General features: G+C 38.1%; 1 protein-coding gene across 2 annotated transcripts in view; it reads left to right on the top strand.

Annotated features, from left to right (window-relative positions):
- LOC132380076 (casein kinase I) overlaps positions 1 to 22103 on the top strand; it is a 48914-nt gene that overhangs the window by 3783 nt on the left and 23028 nt on the right. For both annotated transcript variants that reach the window (XM_059948607.1, XM_059948608.1), the window contains exons 2-4: positions 15251 to 15361; positions 20517 to 20665; positions 21841 to 22069. In XM_059948607.1, the coding sequence (XP_059804590.1) occupies positions 15251 to 15361; positions 20517 to 20665; positions 21841 to 22069 (489 nt within the window). The remainder of the gene's footprint in view (positions 1 to 15250; positions 15362 to 20516; positions 20666 to 21840; positions 22070 to 22103) is intronic.

Raw genomic sequence — 22103 nt, 5'->3', positions numbered from 1 at the left:
CATGGTCCTGCCTTTTGCTAATCTCTAGCCTTCTGAATCATCCAATTCTCTAACTCTTCAGGTCAGAAATGGGTATTGGGTGTAAACAATGATTCCTTCTAGGAGAAAAAGGTAGTGTTTTTTTTGTCTGTTTGATTATATGCTCTATGAAGGTAATTTGTTAACTGTTTACATTTGGTTACTTTTAGGCAGATGTGGCTGTTTGCCCTCATCTGAACTGTGTTTTAATGTGAGACCCTTAAATCTCTCATTTGGAGAGTTATGCAGAATTATTTGCTGAAGACATTTGACATGGACCCAAAGTAGGATTCGCTATTAGGAACACAATTCTGTGAATGTATTGTGCAGGTGGGCAAAACAACAAGTACTGAGGTCAACGTTAAAACACTTTCAAATAAGTGCTGTACTATAACTTGGGAATGAAGTTGAGGGGATGTGTCATTGTTTACCACTGATTTTTTTGGGGGGGGAAGTAGAGGATGCATCTTGCTTTAAAATTGTTTCTTAAATGCAACAGTTTCATATTTGAGAAACTAGCATGTGGTTCAAGAGGTAACCATAATGCTCTCCAGAAATAAATTATAAAATATAAGAAATTTTAAGGCTGCAAAGGGATCAGAATTATTATGTTAAAGCAACTTCCTGGTTGTAATTTGACATCTGAATGCTAACTAAAGCCACTACTGCTGTCCTCCTGATTATTTAAATTAAAAAAAGTCTAGATCCCCAGTAACATAAATCATCATCAAGATATGCTAGGTGCTGTAAATCTGAAATAAAAATGGAAATTTTTGGAAATACTCATCAGGTAGTACCTGTGCAAAGAGAAATGGAGTTAATGTTTTGAATCCACAGATTTGTGTATGCCAGCATTTTGTAATCTTGGGTAAAGTCATGGTTAAAACAACAGTCGAGCCAAATTCTACATTCCACATTTCCTTTTAAGCTATTGTTTATTGACTACAATCCAGTTTAGTGCATTTAATACTTTCTCCATGTTGTGTTTTCATTGATTGCTTTAAAGACTGTGTTAACAGTACAATGTAAGATGATTTATTCTAATAATACGCATTCAGTACACCTATGGGATATAGCAAGTTAGTTTTAACAATTTTAGATTAGTTTTTTCCTTACAGAGGAAATGATGGTGAGAATGTGTTTCATGTCTGTATTCTTGCCCAATACACACTTTGTTATGGGAACAGGAAGTGATATATGTTAATTCTCTTTGCTGATGATGAACTTTAAATTACTGCTTTGGGCACCAATTGAGGAAGAATAATGTGAATGTGTTTGTATTTAATTGTATTTCAGTAGGATAGTTGACTGCAGTTTACTCAAAAAATTAAATACTAATATGCTTTAGAATTATTTGTGAGATACACCAACTAAAATTAGTTCTTTTTTAGCACCAGTGTTAAAACTCAGGAAGCAGTTGGAGTGTCTGTTTTTGGAAATGGTTTAATTACCAAATAGATGTCTTGCAATGTTTGGGAGGAGGGGAAGTGGATAGGCACATGGGCCTTTCCAACCAAATATAGTGACTAAGTCTGGTGTTCAGTATTGCTATCTTTAGTTAGTTGGTTGATATGTGAGTAGCCCCAGATAACTGCTTCTTTTGTTATTAAGGAGAGAAAAATGACTGGTTTCCTTTCTTTCCCTGAAAAAGATAAAATTTGAAAGTTATGTATCTGTCTTATCTATTTCTTGAAATAGGAATTTTTACTAGTTAAAGTACACACAGTACTTTTAATAAAGCACAGAAGCTGATTTATAAAATACTTTAAAAATTATTTTGTTATTTTTTTTGTCAGTAGCTAGTGTAATTTGAAAACCTTCACTTGGCAGCCAGTGTTTTTTCCAATTTGATTAGATAAGTAGACAATAGAACAAGTGTGAAAGCAGAAATTCTTGGCATCTGTTACTGAAAATAATGTGTGGTAATCAGCATTTTTGTGCTATAGTGATTGTTATCTCCAAAATGCTTACAGGTAAATAAATAGAATTCTGGACTTGTTGGTGAAATTAGGCCTAGCAAAAGATGAGACACTTCATTTAGTTATTTGGCAATGCATGATTCTGTGAATTTATATAATCTGGCACAGATATTTGCTGAATAATGTCAGAAAGAAGGGAAGATGTGATTTTTCACAATGGCTGATGTGAGGCAGATGAGGGCAAGCACAGATTTGTCTTTAACATTTTTTATCTTTTGGTCCCTCCATTATAGACAGCACTTTGATCACTTTTTTGTTTCAGAGTACTGGTGGCGTTTACAAAGTAATACATCATCGTAAACCTTCCAGGACACCAAATAACTCTTGAAGTCCACCAGCAATTGAAACAATTAAAATTGACAAATTTGGTTCATCTGTCAAACATTTACCCTCTGCAAAGGTAGCTCACTGTGTGCAAATTTCAGCATTTGCTCTCGCTACTTAGCATATGGATATATAGATATGCTGATGTCATTCATATTCTGTCTTATATTACAACTCACACTGCTTGTAATTTATTTTGAGTAATCATTGGCATTATGCCACATCTTTTCCAATTGTAGATGTAACCTGACCTGTCCATCTGCTTTCAGAGGTTAAGGGCCCACAATCCCATAATGTTTTCTTTTAAAGCCATGATTTACAAAATCAATGCGACATACTTAATGGATCCTCATTTTCCGCTGCATTACCCTTGGGCTTGCAGCCGCCACCTCTTCTCTGTACAATAGTACATTTTTTAATCTGCCCTGCAGTCTTCACAGAATCATTATTTTCATTTGAAATTCTAAGAGTTTTATTCTTAAAGGGCTAAAGTAGTACACAACATCAGACAATACAGTGGATTCTGGTTCATTGGGACTGGTACATTTTGGCCTAAATTGGGGCGGCTGCCCCAATTAGCTGATTTCATTGAAGTAGTTAAAAAATGATAAACTACCATTTAACTGAGTAACAAATTATGTATTTAAATGAAATACAGAAAAAATTAGAACACCACCAATAATGCAACAGTACTATAAAACTGTAGATTAGTTCCTAATAACTAACAACAGACAAATTTATCTAATGTATGCTACCATGTTCTTTTGATTGACTAAATGAACAAATTCATCGCAGATAGCTGGTGTAGATAATGGAATGCCTTCCTGTAATAGTTTCGACAATTGTATCCTCCAAATCTTCATTTTCATTGTGACATTCAAGATGATTGTTGAGAAATACTTTAATTCTTCGTAACGCCTAACTTGTTGAAGTACTGAAATCATTTTGTTTTCACTTCCAGCAGTTTCTGGCATCACCAAGCCTGAATGTTTGAAACCACAGTGAGCAAAACACTTTGAAATGTCTTGGTGCTTATTACTCGCCAACTTATCAGTGACACACACACACACCAGTAACACTATTTAAAAACTTCATTCTAAGCACAGTGTAACTGTCACACAAATGTGCATGACTGATGCTAGTTAGAACCTTTTTGGCAAGTCATCTGTCCAACTTAAGTGACATAGTGTCCTAATTAATAAAGGGCATCCTGGCTATTTTCTTGATTAGTTTTTCTTTAAGAGTTGTCTCAAATAAGCAGCTCTCCAATTAACCAATGGCCCAATTAATTGGAATCCACTCTATTTCAATGCCTCAGCCTAATTTTTCTTGGCGTAGCACTGAAATAGTAGTGCTAAGCTAAAGCTTTTATTAATAGTAAATGTTAAAAAGTAAACATGAAATGTTTCTAAATAATGCTAAACCCATGCTATATAGTTCATTCATTTATGTATAGTTTGATTTTATTTTAGAAAATGCTTTTTGTCCTTGAGTCCCATATAATTTAAAATTGGTTTTATGGAGGCTTCAAAAAAGTTTTTTTTGTGCAATATTATGTCTGATGATACTTTATTTTAGCTGTAGTAAGCCCAGACAGAGGACAGAATTGTGACACCACAAGAGAGAAGTCACGTATGAGGATGTGGCATTTTTGTTATCATTAATGTATCCAGAATAACCTGTTATTTACGCTTCTTGGGCGTGTTTAACTATTTGTTATCCAGACAGACTGATGTCAGCCAAAGCCTTAAAGTATCTTGGCAATGGAACAGATAATTCTGCCCATCATGTTTTCTTGCTTTCGCACTTTCTTTGCCTTTTTCAAGAATCTCCTTTCAATGGAAATTTCTGAGCTACGATTTTTTGGGAGAATTCCATTTCTTTGTAACCACTTTGAATTCTATCTTTATCTTTTTAATTCTTCAGTATAGTACCTTCTCATTACTACCTTGGTGACCGGAAAAATCTCATTGTAACTAATTCTTTGTCATTATGAAGCCCTTTAGTTCAACTGCAAATACATTAGCCCAAATGGAAATAAAATAATTCTGGAGAATTATTGCTGCCCATTTGCTGTTCCTTCCCCGTTTTTGCCTAAAATAGCATCTGGTATTCCAGCTCAGTTATGCATTTTGAGTATTTTTTCTTTTTATTTAACCCCAGACATTCTGCTCTCTTTTTCTTAAGCAGCAAATACAATCTTTCTTCCTGTTTTTATCATCTTATACATTGCTTCCAGTTTTCATCCCAATTTGTAAGGCTATTTGTTGTGCTGGAGTTAATTTTGTTACCATCAGCAGTTTTCATGTGTCTTTTTATTCTACAGGCTAATTAGTCATTAATGAGCCATATTTCCTGTATGATTTCTGTTTGGATATTTCCAGTGTATCTATGTTTCAATATTCTAGTCTATAAGACAAGCTGTGTTTTGATAAAGTAAGTCACAGAGGGCTTGAAAGTATTAGAACAACTTAAACCTTTTGATGATCCTTTTGACTTTTGTCTGCTTATCATTTGCACCTAATTACATTCAGCATAGAATTAATTCCAAAAATAATGTTTTGATAATTACAGGCTCACTGGAGACTAGGTCATGAAATCCATAAGAATGCGTAGTTGTTTCTCAAGAAACATGAGGTTTTATAATGCAATGACTAGTTATGGAGCACACTTAGAAACATTGGATTGGATTTAACAAGCCATAGTTTTAATACAAGATTATAATTAAATTGTTCATTACCTTTAAAATACTTTCTGGTGCATACTTTAGGAAAGGTGTGCAAAATGTTGAACTACAGTGGATTCGGGTTAATTGGGGCACAGCAGGAACAATGAATTTTGGTCTAATTAATTGACTGCTCCAATTAGCGGAAGTTAGATGGAAATAGTTAAAAAGGTATAAAAAAAGATGAACTGAGTAACAAACTGAGATACCAGTCAAATGAGAACGCTAGAAGCTCTGTTAATTCCAAATATTTATCGATGGAGGAATTTATCCAGTGTACACAAACAATATAATCACTGGCACCTAGTGCAGATAATTGAATGCCTTCATTACAGTGCGATCAATGATTGCATCCTCCAAATCTTCTGTTTCATTGTAACATTCAAGGTGATTATCAATAGATTGCTTAATTCTTTGTAGTGCCTAACTTGTCTAAATAGCGAAATCATTACATTTTCACTCCCAGTCGTTTCTGGCATCCCTAGGCCTGAATACTTGAAAGTGTATTGAGCAGAATAGTTTAGAGTTGTCTCCCTACATATTTTTTTACAAACTGTGTGACAAAAAATAACTTTCTTTTGAAGACAAATGCAACTAGCATTTTTTTTTAAATTTCGCATAATGACCACGCACATATGTGCAATTAATGCTAGTTGGAAGTCTCTTGCCCCAATTAAGCTGCAGTGTCCCAAGTAAATGGAGCTAGAAGGGCCAAATGGCCTACTCCTGCACCTACTATCTGTTGTCTATTGTCTAAACAAAGGGAATCCTGGCAATTTCTCAATTGTTCTTTAAGAGCTGTCTCAATTAAGCGGCTGCCCTGATTAACTGATGACCAATTAATTAGAATTAAGTAAATTAGTAAGACCATTTACAAATGTTAAAATAAAGTTGGTCTTCAAATTACAAGTTGAAAATTGCATGGATCGATATGCAGACAGTATGCAAAGTTTAAGCTTATGCATGTTTCCAGAAGCATGATGTTTAGTTAGAGTAGTTCATTATAGGAAAGATAATTTGTTTTATTACAGTATTTACTGTTCTGAATCAACTAGATTATTTAAATTGCTAGTTGGGAACTGACTCACACCTCTGAATTTATCTAAGGTATTTCCATATATGATTTATTCTCAGTTTGTTATCCCCCTTCTGGGACAATTTAAGTTTTGTGCTTTTGGCTCCTAATCATTTGGGAAAGCAACAACTGAGATTAGATAATATGCAATGTGACTTTCCCTGCAATTCCACCCCCCCCCCCCCCCCCCCCCCCAGAGCTGAGATTCCCAACCTTTTTATATGCTTTGGACTAATCCTATTAAGCAAGGGGTCCATAGACTCCAGGTTCGGAACCCCTGTTCCAGAGCATCTGCCCTCCAATCAGTGGCTTGCTGATTTCCCAATTTTGAATTCCTCTTAAGGCTTAGGTTATGACTTTGTAGGAATTTTGCTGCTGCTTACTTAATTGCAAATGATTTGGTAACTTTGACAAGCTAAAATAAAAGGTCTGTATGTTCTACTGGTTTATGGGAGATTGGATTTAAAACTGAACTTTATGCAAATAACTCCAACTCTGTTCTCGAGTTCAGTCCTTGAATCACTTCACCAAGATAGTTTAAAGCCCGTGTCTTTCCCAAGCTTTCCTCTAGATGAGATAAAACATTATGATCCCCAGGAAATCTCTTTTACTAAGTAATCTCTTTTACTAATAGATGTAGCACATTACATCTATTAGTTACATAGCAATTCTATTCCTTTTCAAAATGTTCTATGTTCAGACTTTGTTGTTTAACCACGTGTGTGTGCGCATATGTGTATATAGGTGTGTGTGTATTATTATGTGTGTTTATAGCTCTATCTCTGCGCATGCATACCTGTATGCGTGTGTTTGTGTTTATATATGTCTGTGTGTGTATACATCCACACGCACACACCCTATAAAAAGCATTCACCCTCCACTCCTTTTGGAAGTGTTCATATATAAATGTTTTACAACATTGAATCACAAATCACAATTTGGCTTTTTTGACACTGATCAACAGAAAAACTCTTTTGTGTCAAAGTGAAAACAGATCTCTACAAGGTGATCAGAATTAATTACAAATATAAAAATACAAAATAATTTATTGTATGTATTCACCTTTATTGTATGTATTCCTTTACTATGACACACCAAATCATTGGTTCAACCAAATGGTTTTAGAAGTCATGTGATTAGTTAAATGGGGATCTGCTTTTGGAGACCTGTGTGCAATCAAGGTGTTTCAATTGATTGTAGTAAAAATAAAAATGTATCTGAAAGGACCAACTGCTGGTGAGTTAGTGTCTTGGCAAAACCTATATCATGAAGACAAAAGAACACTCCAGGCAACTCCACGAAAAGGTTACTGAAAAGCACAAGTTGGGAGATGCATATAAGAAAATTTCTAAGTTACTGAATATCCTTTGGCGTACAGTTAAGTCAATCATCAAGAAATGGAAAGAATATGGCACAGCTGTAAACCTGTCTAGAGCAGACCAAACTGAGTAACTGTTCAAGAGGGGGATTAGTGAGGGAGGTCACCAAGAGACCTATGACAACTCTGGTGGAGTTACAAGCTTCAGTGGCTGAGACAGGAGAGACTGCACATACAACAACTGTTGGTGAAAAATTTGGTAAAAGTTTGTGGGATGGCATGTGAGAGACTCTGAAGTCAGCTGGAAGAAGGTTCTATGATCTGATGAATCCAAAATTAAGCTTTTTGGCCATCAGACTAAATGCTGTGTTTGGCATAAGCCAAACAACACACATCACCAAAACCACACCATCTCTACTGTTAAGCATGGTAGTGGCTGAATGCTTTACCGCAGCAGGCCCTGGAAGGGTTGTGAAGGCAGAGGGTAAAGTGAATGCAGCAAAATACAGGGAAATCCTGCAGGAAAACCTGATACAGTTGGAAAGAAAACTGAGACTTGGGAGAAGATTTGTTTTTCTAGCAAGACAGTGACCTCAAGCATAAAACCAAAGATACACCGGAATGGGTTTAAAAACATCAAAGTTAATATCTAGGAGTGGCCAGTTCAGAGTCCAGACCTCAGTCCAATTGAGAATTTGTGGCTGGACTTGAAAAGGGCTGACTGGACTTCAATTTTGTGATGAAAAATGAGGAAAAATAGCAATGTCCAGATGTGCAAAGCTGATAGAGACCTATCCACCCAAACTCAAGGCTGCCAAAGGTAGCCACCATTTCCAAACTCAAGTGCTGCCAAAGGTGCATCTACTAAATATTGACTTGAAATCTGTGCAATCAATTATTTTGTGTTTTATATTTCTAACTAATTTAGATAATTTTGAGGATCTGTTTTCACTTTGACTTGAAAGAGTCTTTTCTGTTTATCAGTGTCAAAGAAGGCAAATTAAATCTGCTGTGATTCAATATTGAAAAACAATAAGACATGAAAGCTTCCAAGGGGGGGTAAATACTTTTTATAGGCACTGTGTATGTGTATACCTATATAAAGATTCAACCTATTTAAATAATTCTTAAAGGTCACATTATCATGAATGTTAGTCATTTTTGTTGTTGCTTATTTAAACAAAAAAATTTCCTTTTCTGCTAACTCCACTTAAGCTGTTTACAGCTTTATTTTAGATTTTCATAAAATATTGTATCTTCAATGGGGCATATGAATCTGATTTTTTCTAATTTTTAATGTAATAAAGATATTTATGACATTAGTCCCATAGAAGGGATTTATTTATTAAGAAACCAAAGTACTCCTGACATTTAAATAGCAAGTTAAGTTCTTCCAGTCTCAGAAGATTGGCCCTTAGTTGCACCCATCTTCACAGTTTTCTGTTCATGTCTGATTACCATCACAAAATTAGAATTTTGACCTAAGAACTAAAATTAGAGATGGTCACCAAGATGATCTTGTCTCGGTGACAAGAGTTTGGTGAGTTGATGTGGTGAACCTGCAGGAGATACATAATGCGTCAATGTTTAGTTGGAGTAGCTACCCAACCTTCCGGACAAGTGTAATGAAGCTTTGGGAACAACATGTCCTCAGGCGGTGTACTGCTGAGACCGTATCCATTTCCCCTTCTCTCCCACTGCTATGCCTTTACTGGAACACACCCATGTGGTCTCTGGCAGGAGACAAAGTTGGGTGTTTTACACCTTGATTTGCAAACGGATTTGATATTGGAGATGGGGAGGAGGATTAAATAATTTGCTTTAAATAATTAGTAAATTACAGATTGTTGGGGGGATGGGGCAGATGCGTTCCAGTGTAATTTGAAATTAAGCTTGCCATTAGATTACATGGACTTCCATGATACTGCTACTTGTCATTCAGCACCCCTGAGCTTGCATCTGCTTTCACCCTTGCATAACTGGGAACAGTTGAATACTAGCAGTTGACTTTGGAAATGGTGGCTGCAGCAAAGTTGATATGGTGTAATGGGTGAAACAGTGAGCAGTTGAGCTTTGAGTATAGTTTCAGTTGCACTGTTAAGACGTGGTCAGTACTCCCATCACAATATTGACTTCAGAGTTACAAATGTGGAGCAGGGAGGTGAGCCATTTGTTGAACTTTTGGGAATTTTGATGGTAAGTAACTTAGTAATCATGCTCTTGAAGCTCAAATAAAGTGCTTAGAGTTTGTGAAAATGTCACTAATTGACATTGTATATTGTAGCTGGTAAGGTTTGCCATATTGAGGAAATTGGAATGGAGCTCTTGCCACTTGAATCGTCAGGCCCGTTAATAGAAACAAATAATGATTAGATTGGAGATACTTCTGGGGATTGTCCACACGAATAGTTAATGCCTTCGTTGAACATTTACAGACCATCCCCAGGTAATGGATAGGGTCTGTTTTCAAAGGTTCAATTTAATGTCAGAGAAACGTATAAAATATACATCGTGAAATGCTTTTTCTTCGCAAACATCTACGAAAACAGAAGTGCCCAAAGAATGTAGAACAGTTAAATGTGAGAACCCCAAGATCCTTTCCCCCCCCCCCCCCGGGCAAAAAGAAAGCAGTAAATGTCAGCACTGGCACCGAGCACTGAAGCATGAGCAAAGCAATAGCAAATACACATTATTGCAGTTACCCAAAGACTTTGCATTTCATCTGGCATTCGACATACCACAGGTTCTCTCTCTCCCTAATAAGGGAGAGGGAGGTGTCTCCATTTTCCCAGCGAGCGGGGAGACTTAACAACAACTTGCTGGTTTACAGTGTTAAAAGCCTGTTGCATTGCTTCTTTCAAGTTCTGTGCCTGAAGAACACAAAGATCTTGGGCCTTGGGGCCCACAGCAGTAGATTTTCCAACTCCCCTGATGACACCCAGGTCTTCTGGCATGACACCAACCCTCAATCCGCCCATCTCCAGAGCCCCAAGATCTTAGGCTTCCAAATATGAGCCTGACCCTCAGGCCAAACCTTTGGCATGCCAAACAGCAGCCAGTCCTGGAAGTGGAATGGGTCCCATTCCTGCAAAGAAACGAAGTCTGCATGTAACTCGAGGTCAGAGCCTTCAAACGAGCTCCGAAAGGGGAAAAATAAAGATGATAAAGATGGAAAAGAACTGTTTCTGAAGATGCAACTAAAGGAGTCGGCATTGAGTGCCATCTTAACTCTGCCTGCATCATCACAGAAATCTATAAGTCAATTTTGACTTATGTGAAAAAATTCAGGAATGTCATTTGATATGTTAATCATGTCTCCACAGTATTGTAATGAATGGTATCAAAAACAAGTGAGTCTGATAAGAAAAATAATTGCTGAAAAATGTGGTGGGGAGAAGGATAGAACTTGTTCTGCCATACATAAGAATTTAAAGTTCAAAGTAAATTTTATTTCCCAAGTACATATATGTCACCCATACAACCCTAAGGTTAATTTTCTTATTGACATACTCATCAAATCTATAGAATAATAACTAATATCGAACTCTTAACAGAGTCAATGAAAGACCACCCAGCTAAAGCATTCAGCTACAGTGCAGAAGACAACAAACTGCGCAGATGCAAAAAGAAGAAACAACTATATAAATAAATAAACACGTTTCTCAAACATGAGATACAGTCCTTGAAACTGTGTCCATTGGTCTTGGGATCATTTCAATGATCGAGTAAATGAATTTGAGTAAAATTAACCCTTTTGTTCAAGACCCTGATGGTCAAGGGGTAGTAACTGTTCCTAAACCTGGTGGTGTGAATCCTGAGGCTCCTGTACCTTTTTCTTGATGGCAACAGTGAGAAGAGAGCATTTCCTGGGTGGTGGGGGCCCCTGATGATGGATGCTGCTTTCTTCTGACAGCTTTTCAAGTAGATGTGTTCAGTGATTGGGAGTACTTTACCCTTGATGGGCTGGGCTGAATCCACTACACTTTGTACAATTTTCTGTTTAAGGGCTTTGGTGTTTCCATTCCAGGCTCTGATGCAGCCAGCCAATATACTCTTTGCTAATCACCTATAGAAATTTGGTCGAAGTTTCAGATGTCTTGTCAAATCTCCACAAAACTCCAAAGAATTAGAGACACCTCTGTGCTTTCTTTGTAATGGACTTGTGTATGGGGCCCAGGGCAGGACCTCTGAAATAATAGGAATTTAAAGTTACTAACCCTTTCCACCCTGATCTACCAGTGATTACTGGCTCTGATTTCCTTCTCCTGAAGTCTTACTGTTGTCTTCCTTGGTCTTGCTGTTATTGAGTGAGAGATTGTTGTTATGACGCCATTCAGCCAAATTTTCAATCTCCCTCCTATATGCTGATTAATCACCACCTTTGATTTGGCCTTTGACAATATTGTCAACAGCAAACTTGAATACAGCACTGGACCTGTGCTTAGTCTCAGTCATAAGTATAAAGCAAGTAGAGCAGAGGGCCAAGTGCACGTGCTGATGGATATTGTGGAGGAAATGTTGCTAATCTGAATTTACTGGGGTCTGCACAAAATGTTATGGAAGCTCATTCACATGTAGGCTTGTCCATAACTCGTGCGTTTCTAACCCAGTGATGAACGATTTTCCGAAGCTTGCACCATGGAAGACCATTCAAAAGAGGCAACAGTAAAGAAAAACCATTATGGGAATCATATATAAGCCTCCAGATAGTAGCCAAGATGGGGGCCGAGATTGCAAAGGGAGCAGGAAAGGACATGTAATAAGGATAATGTTACAATTGTAATGAGGGTCTTCAGTATGCAAGGTGATTAGGGCAAATCGGGTTGGTGTCAGATCACAATAGCGGGCATTTGTTGAATGACTATGAGATGGCTTTTTAGAGCAGCTTGTGCTTGAGCCTGCTTGGGGAAAGGCTATCTGAGATTAGGTGTTGTGTAATAAACCAGATTTTATTAGCTCAGTGTAAAGGAACCTTTAGGAGGCAGTGATCATAATATTGAATTTATACTGTAAATTGAGAGGGAGAGGCATTATGTATCACTGGAATAAAGGGAATTATAGAGGCATTATAGAGCTGGATTGGAGGGAGATACTGGTGGGATGACGGCAGAACAGAGGTGGCTGAGGTTTCTAGGATTAGATCACAAGCCGCAGAAGAAGCATTTCTCAAATGGCAGGGGTAGGCAACTGTGGCTGACCAAGGAAGTTAATACTGCATGAAAGCCAAGGAAAAGGCGTATAAGGTAGCAAAAGTGAAAGGGAAGTTGGGTGACTGGGAGGCTTTTAAAATCCCAACAGCAGGCAACTAAAGAGTAAGAGTGAGGTGAGAGTTGATATTGGACCACTGGAAAAGGATGCTGGTGAGTTAGTAATGGGGAACAAAGAAATGGCAGATGAACTTAAGTATTTTGCTTCATCTTTACTGTGGAAGACACTAGCCAGAGGTCCATTTGTGTCAGGGAATTGAAGTGAATGCCATTGCTATTACAAAGGGAAAAAGTGCAAGGCAAACTGAAAGGTCTTAGGCGATAAGTCACTGGACCAGATGGACTACATCCCAGAGTCCTGAAAGAGGTTGCCGAAGAGATGATAGATGCATTGGTCATGGTCTTATAAGAATCGCTTGATTCTGGCATGGTCCTGGAGGACTGGAAAATTCCAAATGTCACTCCACTCTTTAAGAGGAGAGGAAGACAAAAGAGGCCAAATTATAGGCCAATTAACCTTAACCTCAGTGGTTGAGCAAGTGTTGGAGTTCATTATTAAGAATGAGGTTTCGGGGTACTTGGAGACTAATGGTAAAATAAGTCAAAAGTCAGTATGGTTTCTGTAAAGGGAGTTCTTGCCTGACCGATCTGTTCGAGGAAGTAATGAGCAGGGTGGAGAAAGGAGAGGCAGTGAATGTTACTTACTTAGATTTCAGAAGTCAATTGATAAGGTTCCTCACATGATGCTGTCTAACAAGATAAAATCTTATGTTGTTTATAGGAGGTATGCTGGCATGGTTAGAGGAATGGCTGACAGGCCAGAGGCAGTGAGTGGGAATAAAAGGGGGCCTTTTCTGGTTGGCTGTCAGTGACAGGTGGTGTTCCCTGGATCAGTGTTGAGACCACTACTTTTCACATTGTTTGTCAGTGATTTAGAGAGTGGAATTTATAGCTTTGTGACAAAGTTTGAAGATGATGTGAAGACAGGCAGAGGGGTATGTTGTGCTGAGGAAGCAATGCTGTTGCAGCAAGACAAATAGAAAAAATGGGCAAAAAAGTGGCAGATAGAATACAGTATTGGGAAATGTATGATAATGCATTTTGGTAAAAGGATCAATAGTGCAGACTGTTATTTAAATGGGGAGAAAATTCAAACATCAGTAGTGCAAAGGGACTTGGAAGTCCTCATGCAAGACTCCCAGAAGGTTAATTCACAGGTTGAGTCTGGTAAAGAAGGCAAATGCAATGTGGGCATTTATTTCAGGGGGAATAGAATATAAAAACAGGGAAATAATGCTGAAGCTATATAAGACACTAGTCAGGCTGCACTTGGGAGTATTGTGAATAGTTTTGGACCCTTTATCTCGGAAAGGATGTATTGTCATTGGAGAGAGAGTCCAGAGGAGATTCATGAGGATGATTCCAGGAATGAAACAGTTAACATATGAGGAGCGTTTGGCAGCTTTGGGCCAGTATTCACTGGAACTTCAGAACAATGTGTGAAGTTCTCATTGAAATCTACTGAGTATTGAAAGGACTAGATGAGGAAGAAATGGAGAGGATGTTTCCTCTGGTGGGGATATCCAGAACTAGAGGGCACAGCCTCAAATTTAGTCGGGGGGGGCAGAGATGGTGGGTGACCTTCTGGAACACAGGTAAGAAGGAATTTTTTTAGCTAGAGAATAGTGAATCTGTGAAATACACTGCCAATAACTGTCGAGGCCAGTTCTGTGGATATATTTAAAGTGGAAGTTGATAGATTCTTGATTGGTTGAGACGTCAAGGGATATGGTGAGAGGGCAGGTCTATGGAGTTGAATGATATCCGGGATCAGCCATGATGAAATGGCAGATCAGGCTCGATGGGCCAAATGGCCTAAGTCCTATAGTCTAAGAGTAGAATTTTTCTGGACTTATTCAGGAATAGCTAAACAACTAAAATGTGTAATGCTGGTGTATTACTCATTCTGAGAGGATTAAAGTAGTTCCCCTCTTTGTAGTTCATTGTTTCACAAGTAATTTTTGTTTTTAGAAAATGCCTTCTCACCTTCTAATTTGACTTGAAATAAGATAAGCTTTGTTTAGTGATGTTGTTTGTGTTCTGTGAATATGATGGGCATGTTATGGTGGCGACACTTGCAGTCTTTCTGCCCCAGCACATCCTTGGGTTGTGTTGTGAACTCAAACAACACATTTCTTTGTATGTTTCTATGTTTATGAGATAAATCAATCTGAATGTGAATAGTGAAAGCACTACAGTCCCTACGCAGAAAACCATAGGAAACCACTGTGTAGTTGATCATATTGGCAGCCCAAATTGATCAGTGACAAACAATGTCTCTAGTCAGCTGACAGTGGAGCTATGAATTTTGGTGCCTCTGATTCTATTTGGACACAGCACTTTTTGCAACTCTGTGTTAGTTTCAGTTCTTCAGTTGGCTGGCCCTTCAAGACAAGTGTGCTGCGCTAGCCGGTTGCTTCACACTGGTGTATCAAGGACGTGCTTTTGTCTTCAAAGCAGTAACTGTGACTTCATGTGGTGTTCCTTGCTGAGATTGGTATGAGCCTTTCACTGATGGATTAAGGCTTTGTTTGTTTCTCACAGGAACCGACATTGCTGCAGGAGAGGAGGTAGCCATCAAGCTGGAATGTGTGAAAACCAAACACCCACAGTTGCACATTGAGAGCAAGATCTACAAGATGATGCAAGGAGGAGGTAAGTTTTTTTTCTTGCTCTTTCCATATATCTTGACTCTACATTCAGTTAAGTGGTTGTATTAAAATATGCTTATGTGGTTTTAATGGTGGCAGTGCAAGGTAAAGTACCAAACTGATAAAAAAAACTGACCCAGTTAATTGCATATGGCATTTTGATTCTTGCTTCCAAATCGTTTAGGACTTTGTGGTACTAAGCTTGATCAAACAAATGAGAAAGAATGTTAGATTTACAATCACGATATATTCTAATATTCCTTTCCAAGACCGTATTTTGGCAAATTTGACAGTTTGGGTGTACTCCTACTACTTGCATACAGAGCCTAAAAAGCAAGTCTCCAGTGATCAAGACAGCTACGAGGTGGTCGCAGGAGGCAGAGAAATGGTCACAGATTGCTTTAAGTCAAGTCTGGAGATGAAGAATGCTACAAGAGGTGCCTGTATGATCTCCAGAAAGCCATCTCAAGGGTGAAGTGGAGATTACAGACTAGACTGGAATCAACAAAGGATGCTCAATAGCTGTGGCGGGGTTTGAATGCCATAACCTCCTACAAAGTTGAATCTTTTGACATGGGGATGGCAGAGCTTTCCTTTCAGATGAGCTCAATACCTTCTATGCTTGCTTTGACCACCAGAATATGGAGGAACCATTGTGCACCCCCATGTATCCTGATCATATAGTCTGAGGAGACATGTGGACTGCCATCTAGCGAGTGAATCCAAGGAAAGCATCCGGTCCAGATGGAATATCTGGCTGAGTACTGAAGACCAGTGCTGACCGACTGACTGGTGTGTTCAGAGATATCTTCAGCCTCTCGCTCAAGCAGTATGTGGTACCCAGATGCTTCAGGCAGACGTTGATCATATCAATGCCAAGGAGAGTGTGATAATCTGCCTCAATGACTATCGCCCAGTGGAACTTATCTACAGTGATAAAGTGTTTTTGAGAGTCTGTTGTTGAAGCACATTAGCTCATGGAGGAGTAGCAACTCTGATACATTCTAATTTTCCTACCAAAGCAACAGGTCTACAGTGGATTGCATCTTGTTGCCTTCTCACACAACCCTGGAACAACTGAACAGCAAAGATGCATAATTCAGGATGCTCTTTATTGATTACAGCTCAGCATTTAATACCATCATCCCCTCAAAACTAATCCAATAAACTCCAAGACCTGGGCCTCAATAATCTCTTATGCAATTGGATCCTGGGTTTCCTCACTTGCAGACCCAAGTCAGTTCGGATTGGCAAAAACACCACCACCACAATCTCTGTCAACGCAGGAGCACCCAGGGATGTGTGCTTGGCCCCTTGCTCTACTTGCTGTACACTTATGACTGTGTGGCTGTGTAGCTGCAACATCAAGTACAAGTTTACTGATTACACCACTGCTGAGGGCTGCGTCAAAGGTAGTGATGAATCAGCATACCCAGAAAATTTGGCTGAGTGATCTAATAACTACAACCTCTCAAAGTCATTAAGACAAAGGAACTGCTTTGTAAACCTCAGAAGAGGGAAACCAGTGGTCCATGAGGCAGTGCTCATCGGAGGATCTGGGGTGGATTAACTTTAAATTCTTGGGTGTCATTATCTCAGAGGACCTGTCCTGGAATCATATAAATGCAGTTGCAAAGAGAGCATCACAGCACCTCTGCTTCCTCAGGAGTCTGTGGAGATTCAGCACATTACCAAAAACCTGGCAACCTTTTATAGATGTGTGATGGAAAGTGAGCTGACTGGTGGCATTACAGCCTGGTATGGGAACACCAATGCCTTTTGAGCAGAAAAGATGTAAAGCCTTCCCAACCATTAAGCACATCTGCATGAAACATTGCCATGGAAAAGCAGCATCCATCATCAAAGATCCTCACCACATAAGTCATGCCCTTTGCTTGGTGCTGCCATCAGGTACAAGTACCTCAGGACTTGCACCACCAGGTTCAAGAACAGTTACTACCCCTCAGCCATGAGACCCTTGAACAAAAGAGGACACTCATTCAATTTCTGGTGTTCTCATAATCAGTGGTCTCACTTTAAGGACTCTTTGTCTTTAAATTTTATGCTCCTTATTTATTGCTATTTATCTATATTTGCATTTGCACTGTTTATTGTTCACTGGTAAATATGAGGAAATCTGCAGATGCTGGAAATTCAAACAACACACACAAAATGCTGGTGGAACACAGCAGGCCAGGCAGCATCCATAAGGAGAAGCACCGTCGACATTTCGGGCTGAGACCTGACGAAGGGTCTTGGCCCGAAATGTCGACGATACTTCTCCTTATGGATGCTGCTTGGCCTGCTGTGTTCCACCAGCATTTTGTGTATTATTGTTCACTGGTCCTGTTTACAGTTATAGTTGTATAGATTTGCTGAGTCTGCCTGTAGGAAAAACAATTTCAGTGTTGTATTTGATGACACATATGTACTCTGATAATAAATTTTACTTTGAACTTTGAATCTACACACAGAGTTGCGAATGTATTTTGGTGCATCTAAGGTCACAGCTGTAGACAACAGCTGCCATTACGTTCCTTTCATTCCCAGCCTTAATGCATATCCACACTGCGATGTCTTTGGTCCATATGTTGTAAAAATGTGTTGGTCAAGTTCCAAGCCTGAGGTACCTACAAAGGATCCTCTTCCATCTTCGTATCCTCCTGTCCCATTTGAGTGCTGTGCCTGCAATCTAAGATTGATCGTTTAAATTGGGCTCTTATTTTTGACTACATTAATCAACAGGAGTTATATTTCAGAGGAGGAAACAGCTTACCCAAATTGTTTGCTCTGTTAAAGAATACATACGGCATTATCTGTTTATTGTTGGATATTGACATCTTGAATTCAAAAAAAGTCTTACATTTTTGTAAGGGAGCAAATGTTTCTTAAGTGGGTTGTAGTTATTTCAGAAATATTCCACACTAAGTATTTATCACTGATAATTATCTTGTATTCTACCATAGGGAAATCTTTTCTGAGGTATTGTTGCTTGGTAACCCACTGTTATTTGTGTATTGTTCATTGGCTGTCAGTCGCAGATAAATTTCAGTAGTGAATTTGAGAATCATGCCAAATTCTGATTAGGGAAGAGAGCTGTTAATCTATTTAATTGTTTTTGTTGCTATTTAATAAACCAGCCTTGCAGCCTGCAGTTGTGAAAAAGAAGTGATGTAACACTCACATTGGAAGGGGAGAATTTATGTTTCCTCTGTTAGAATTGTGTTCTTTCTTCAGGGAACTTTCCCTAAACACTATAGTGTTTGAACAGGTTGTGAACAAGGTAACCAAGTATAATATGGAGCAATTAACATCTCTGACTATAAACTTTGCATCATCAGCTTCAACAGTTATTGTAAGGCATTGCTCTTTTTAAATAGAACAAGTTGTTAAGGAATATCTGATGTGCTTGTCTATTTAGTGTGAATCTTATAACTTGAAAATTGGCAAAATCGCTAGTCCAACGCCTGAAACGCTTGGCCACGTGCCACATGGATAATTGTATGCATTAATTAAATTTCATGCATACACAAAGAAATTTAACAAAAACTTGAAACTCATGACTTAAAAGATTGGGTCATGATAAAGGCTGAATTTAGGATGGGAATTGCAATTAAACAAGATACAAATAAATGAGTGCGACCTTGCTTTCTGTTGGCAAGTGGTTTTCTCTGGTGAATTTAAGCAAACTATGGATTGATTTTTAACTAAAACACCCTTGTTATTTCAATGTTTTAACCACTCAGAATCTCAGGACTATATGTGGTAATGTGTATGTACTCTAATAGTAAGTTTTACTTTGAACTTCATACTGTGGAAGATCATTTACTAGGTTCATTTCTTTTCAACTGTTCTTCTCACTTTCCGCAAGCTTTCTATCTGAATGCAGCCTGATGTACAAGATCTCAATGCTAGAAGTTGACACAACTAACAGGTCTTCATACAATATAAAAACTTTTTAAGAGTGAAGCCTATTAATTTTACTACTCAGACTGTACTGTGGATCGTTGTGCAGATGGATTCATCAAAAGTTGAATTAATACAAATTTCATGTTTTCACAAGTCCATCTATATGTTTACTTTGTTCATACGCAATGATAAATTTAACTGGAAGCTGTCCTGTTCTGCCTATTGTTAAAATTGAGCTGGGTCAAAACAGTGGTACTTTATAAAAAATTTTGTTAGACCTTAATAGCATATATGCTCGAAGTATTTTATTATTTTGTCCAGCAAAGTTAAGAACTATTTTTAAAAATAATAAGGTTTCTTGGGAAAATGTAGTCTCGGCTCAGAAAATGGTAAATGTTTGTGGTCTGTAGAAATGGAGTTAATGCTGCTTTTTCTAAGACCACAGTATCAATTTGAGTCTTATGCAAAAGGTTAAGTTGCATTTTGAGGAGGTTAATTGTTAAATCATTCCATTTTTTTTCTTGTAAGTTGATGATGTAACTAGAAAACAGCAGAGCAGATGTCTGATGTCTGAACCATCAATCGATGGTTTAAAAATAAAAGCCAAATTTTCATAGAAATAAATGTAATTAATTGCTCTGCTTTGTTATTTTGAAATGCTGCAGTTAAGTTTATTTTCCAGCCAATTCTTGCAGAATGTGTGGCTGCCATTTCCCTTGACATTTGATTGGTTTTATCTGACAATCAGCAGCACTGTCAATAAACCTCATGGTCCATTCTAGAATGCTAATTTGCATGCCATCAGCATCAACTGACTTAATTGGAAACGCTCCTGCCTCTGAGTGGGATCATGCCTCAAGCGCAACTCCTGAGCAAAGCCATGACCGTTAGCTGGCATCAGAAATCATTGTAATGAATTGTTAACTAATTGCTGCAAAACATTAGTTCCTTTTGGTGTTTGGTGTCTTAACTTATCCCTTAGCTAAATTATCAAATCAAGTAGAATCTTAAGCCATTTCTTTTTTTTAAACATCCTTAGATCATTTAGTTAACAGAAATCAAGGAAACCAATAGAGTGAAATGACTAAGAAAATGTTTTTGAACCAATTTGAATAATCCTGTCTATCAACTACCTAAAAATTCAACCAACTTATAAATCTTGCTCAATAAAGTAAGGCTTCACAGTTAATAATAATGCAAGATTATAATTGCTTTGTGCTTTCTTTATACACAACTTTTTTCTTGTACAGTTGGGATCCCAACCATCAAGTGGTGTGGTGCTGAGGGAGATTACAATGTGATGGTGATGGAACTGCTTGGACCAAGTCTTGAGGACCTCTTTAACTTCTGTTCTCGTAAATTCAGCCTTAAGACAGTCCTCCTCCTTGCTGATCAGATGGTAAGAAATAATTCTACATGTAGCTTTTTGTGATTGTGGAATTGACAACAAAAAGACTGAAAGCATTATTTTTCCTTTCCAATTTGCACCCATTTTCAATATAATACATGATTTTTTTTCTTTCCAGCAACTGCATTATAAATTGAGTGAAAAGATTGTGGAAAAACAATGTAGTGTTGTAGGGTTTCAAGTAGTAAAAGATGGGTTTGTGATTGCTGTTTCCCATCTGTGTTCCTGGTTTCAGCTGTGGAAAAATGCTAAGTGGAAACTAGGTTGCTTCTCGACCAGAAAAGGAGCAAGAATGGAAGAACCCCTCTCCAAGAACCCCATCTGGCTCTTGATTGACTGCACAGGTGTAGTTATGTTACCACTTTTTGCATCAATGCAAATTGTTTTGGGTAAACATTGATGCAGAAGTGACAGGATATCTGGGGAGTCCAACACCAGTCTGATTCCCATGTAAATTTAAGATGTGCAGTTTGAGGTCCATTATCATGAGAAAGGAGGCACTTCCAGCTGTGCTCCCCAAACATCGAAAATTAGCAATGCAAGAACTTTGGTTACTTTCAAAATTCAGAGGGGCCATACTATTTGCATTTCCTCCTTTTGCATTTCATTTCATTGTTGTAGTCTACTGGTAAGCCAACATAATTGCAACATTATTTACCAATGAGCAAATCAAATGATTGGGGAAGCATGTTTGGGGAAGGTATAACATGATTAAGAGGGAAATTACTGTTGTAAGTGATGGATGAGGTGAAGGAAGTATGAGTCTTAATAAATGGGTTTCCAAGTGAATAACTTAAATTTAACACCATTCCTGTTCATATTAATAATAGCATTGGATTAGGAATTTTGTAACATGGCTCCTTTTAACAGCTGCGTAATTGGAGTTTTGTCTCCCAACTAGAATCCAGAGTTAATTTTTATTTTAAATCCCTACCTTGCCTTTCATAGGATAGGTTGATAGGGATTGGGGGAAGGTGAATGGAAGAGATGAGTAGTCCTGTGCCATTCAAAGAGTCTTCCTGTACTGCCAAAGCAGAAGCTTGAAGAATGACCTTCCCCATTTTGCCAGCTATGAGGGGGGTTTGGATGCAAAGGTTGGTTTAATTTTTTTTAAAGGTGCTGTTTGACATCTCTGTTACAAATCTCCTTTGTCTCTTTGTATTTAGATCAGCAGAATTGAATACATTCATTCAAAAAACTTCATCCATCGTGACGTGAAACCAGACAACTTTTTAATGGGACTGGGAAAGAAAGGCAACCTAGTCTACATTATTGACTTTGGGCTAGCAAAAAAATACCGGGATGCACGAACACATCAACATATACCATATCGTGAAAATAAGAACCTCACGGGAACAGCTCGATATGCTTCAATAAATACACATCTGGGAATAGGTATGTAAATCAGTGTTCCTCTGTTATCTAGTGC

This window comes from Hypanus sabinus, chromosome 23 (genome assembly GCF_030144855.1).
Source record: "Hypanus sabinus isolate sHypSab1 chromosome 23, sHypSab1.hap1, whole genome shotgun sequence".
NCBI lineage: Eukaryota > Metazoa > Chordata > Chondrichthyes > Myliobatiformes > Dasyatidae > Hypanus > Hypanus sabinus.
Note: the sequence above shows the minus strand (reverse complement) of the source record. Positions and strands in the feature narration are given on the sequence as shown.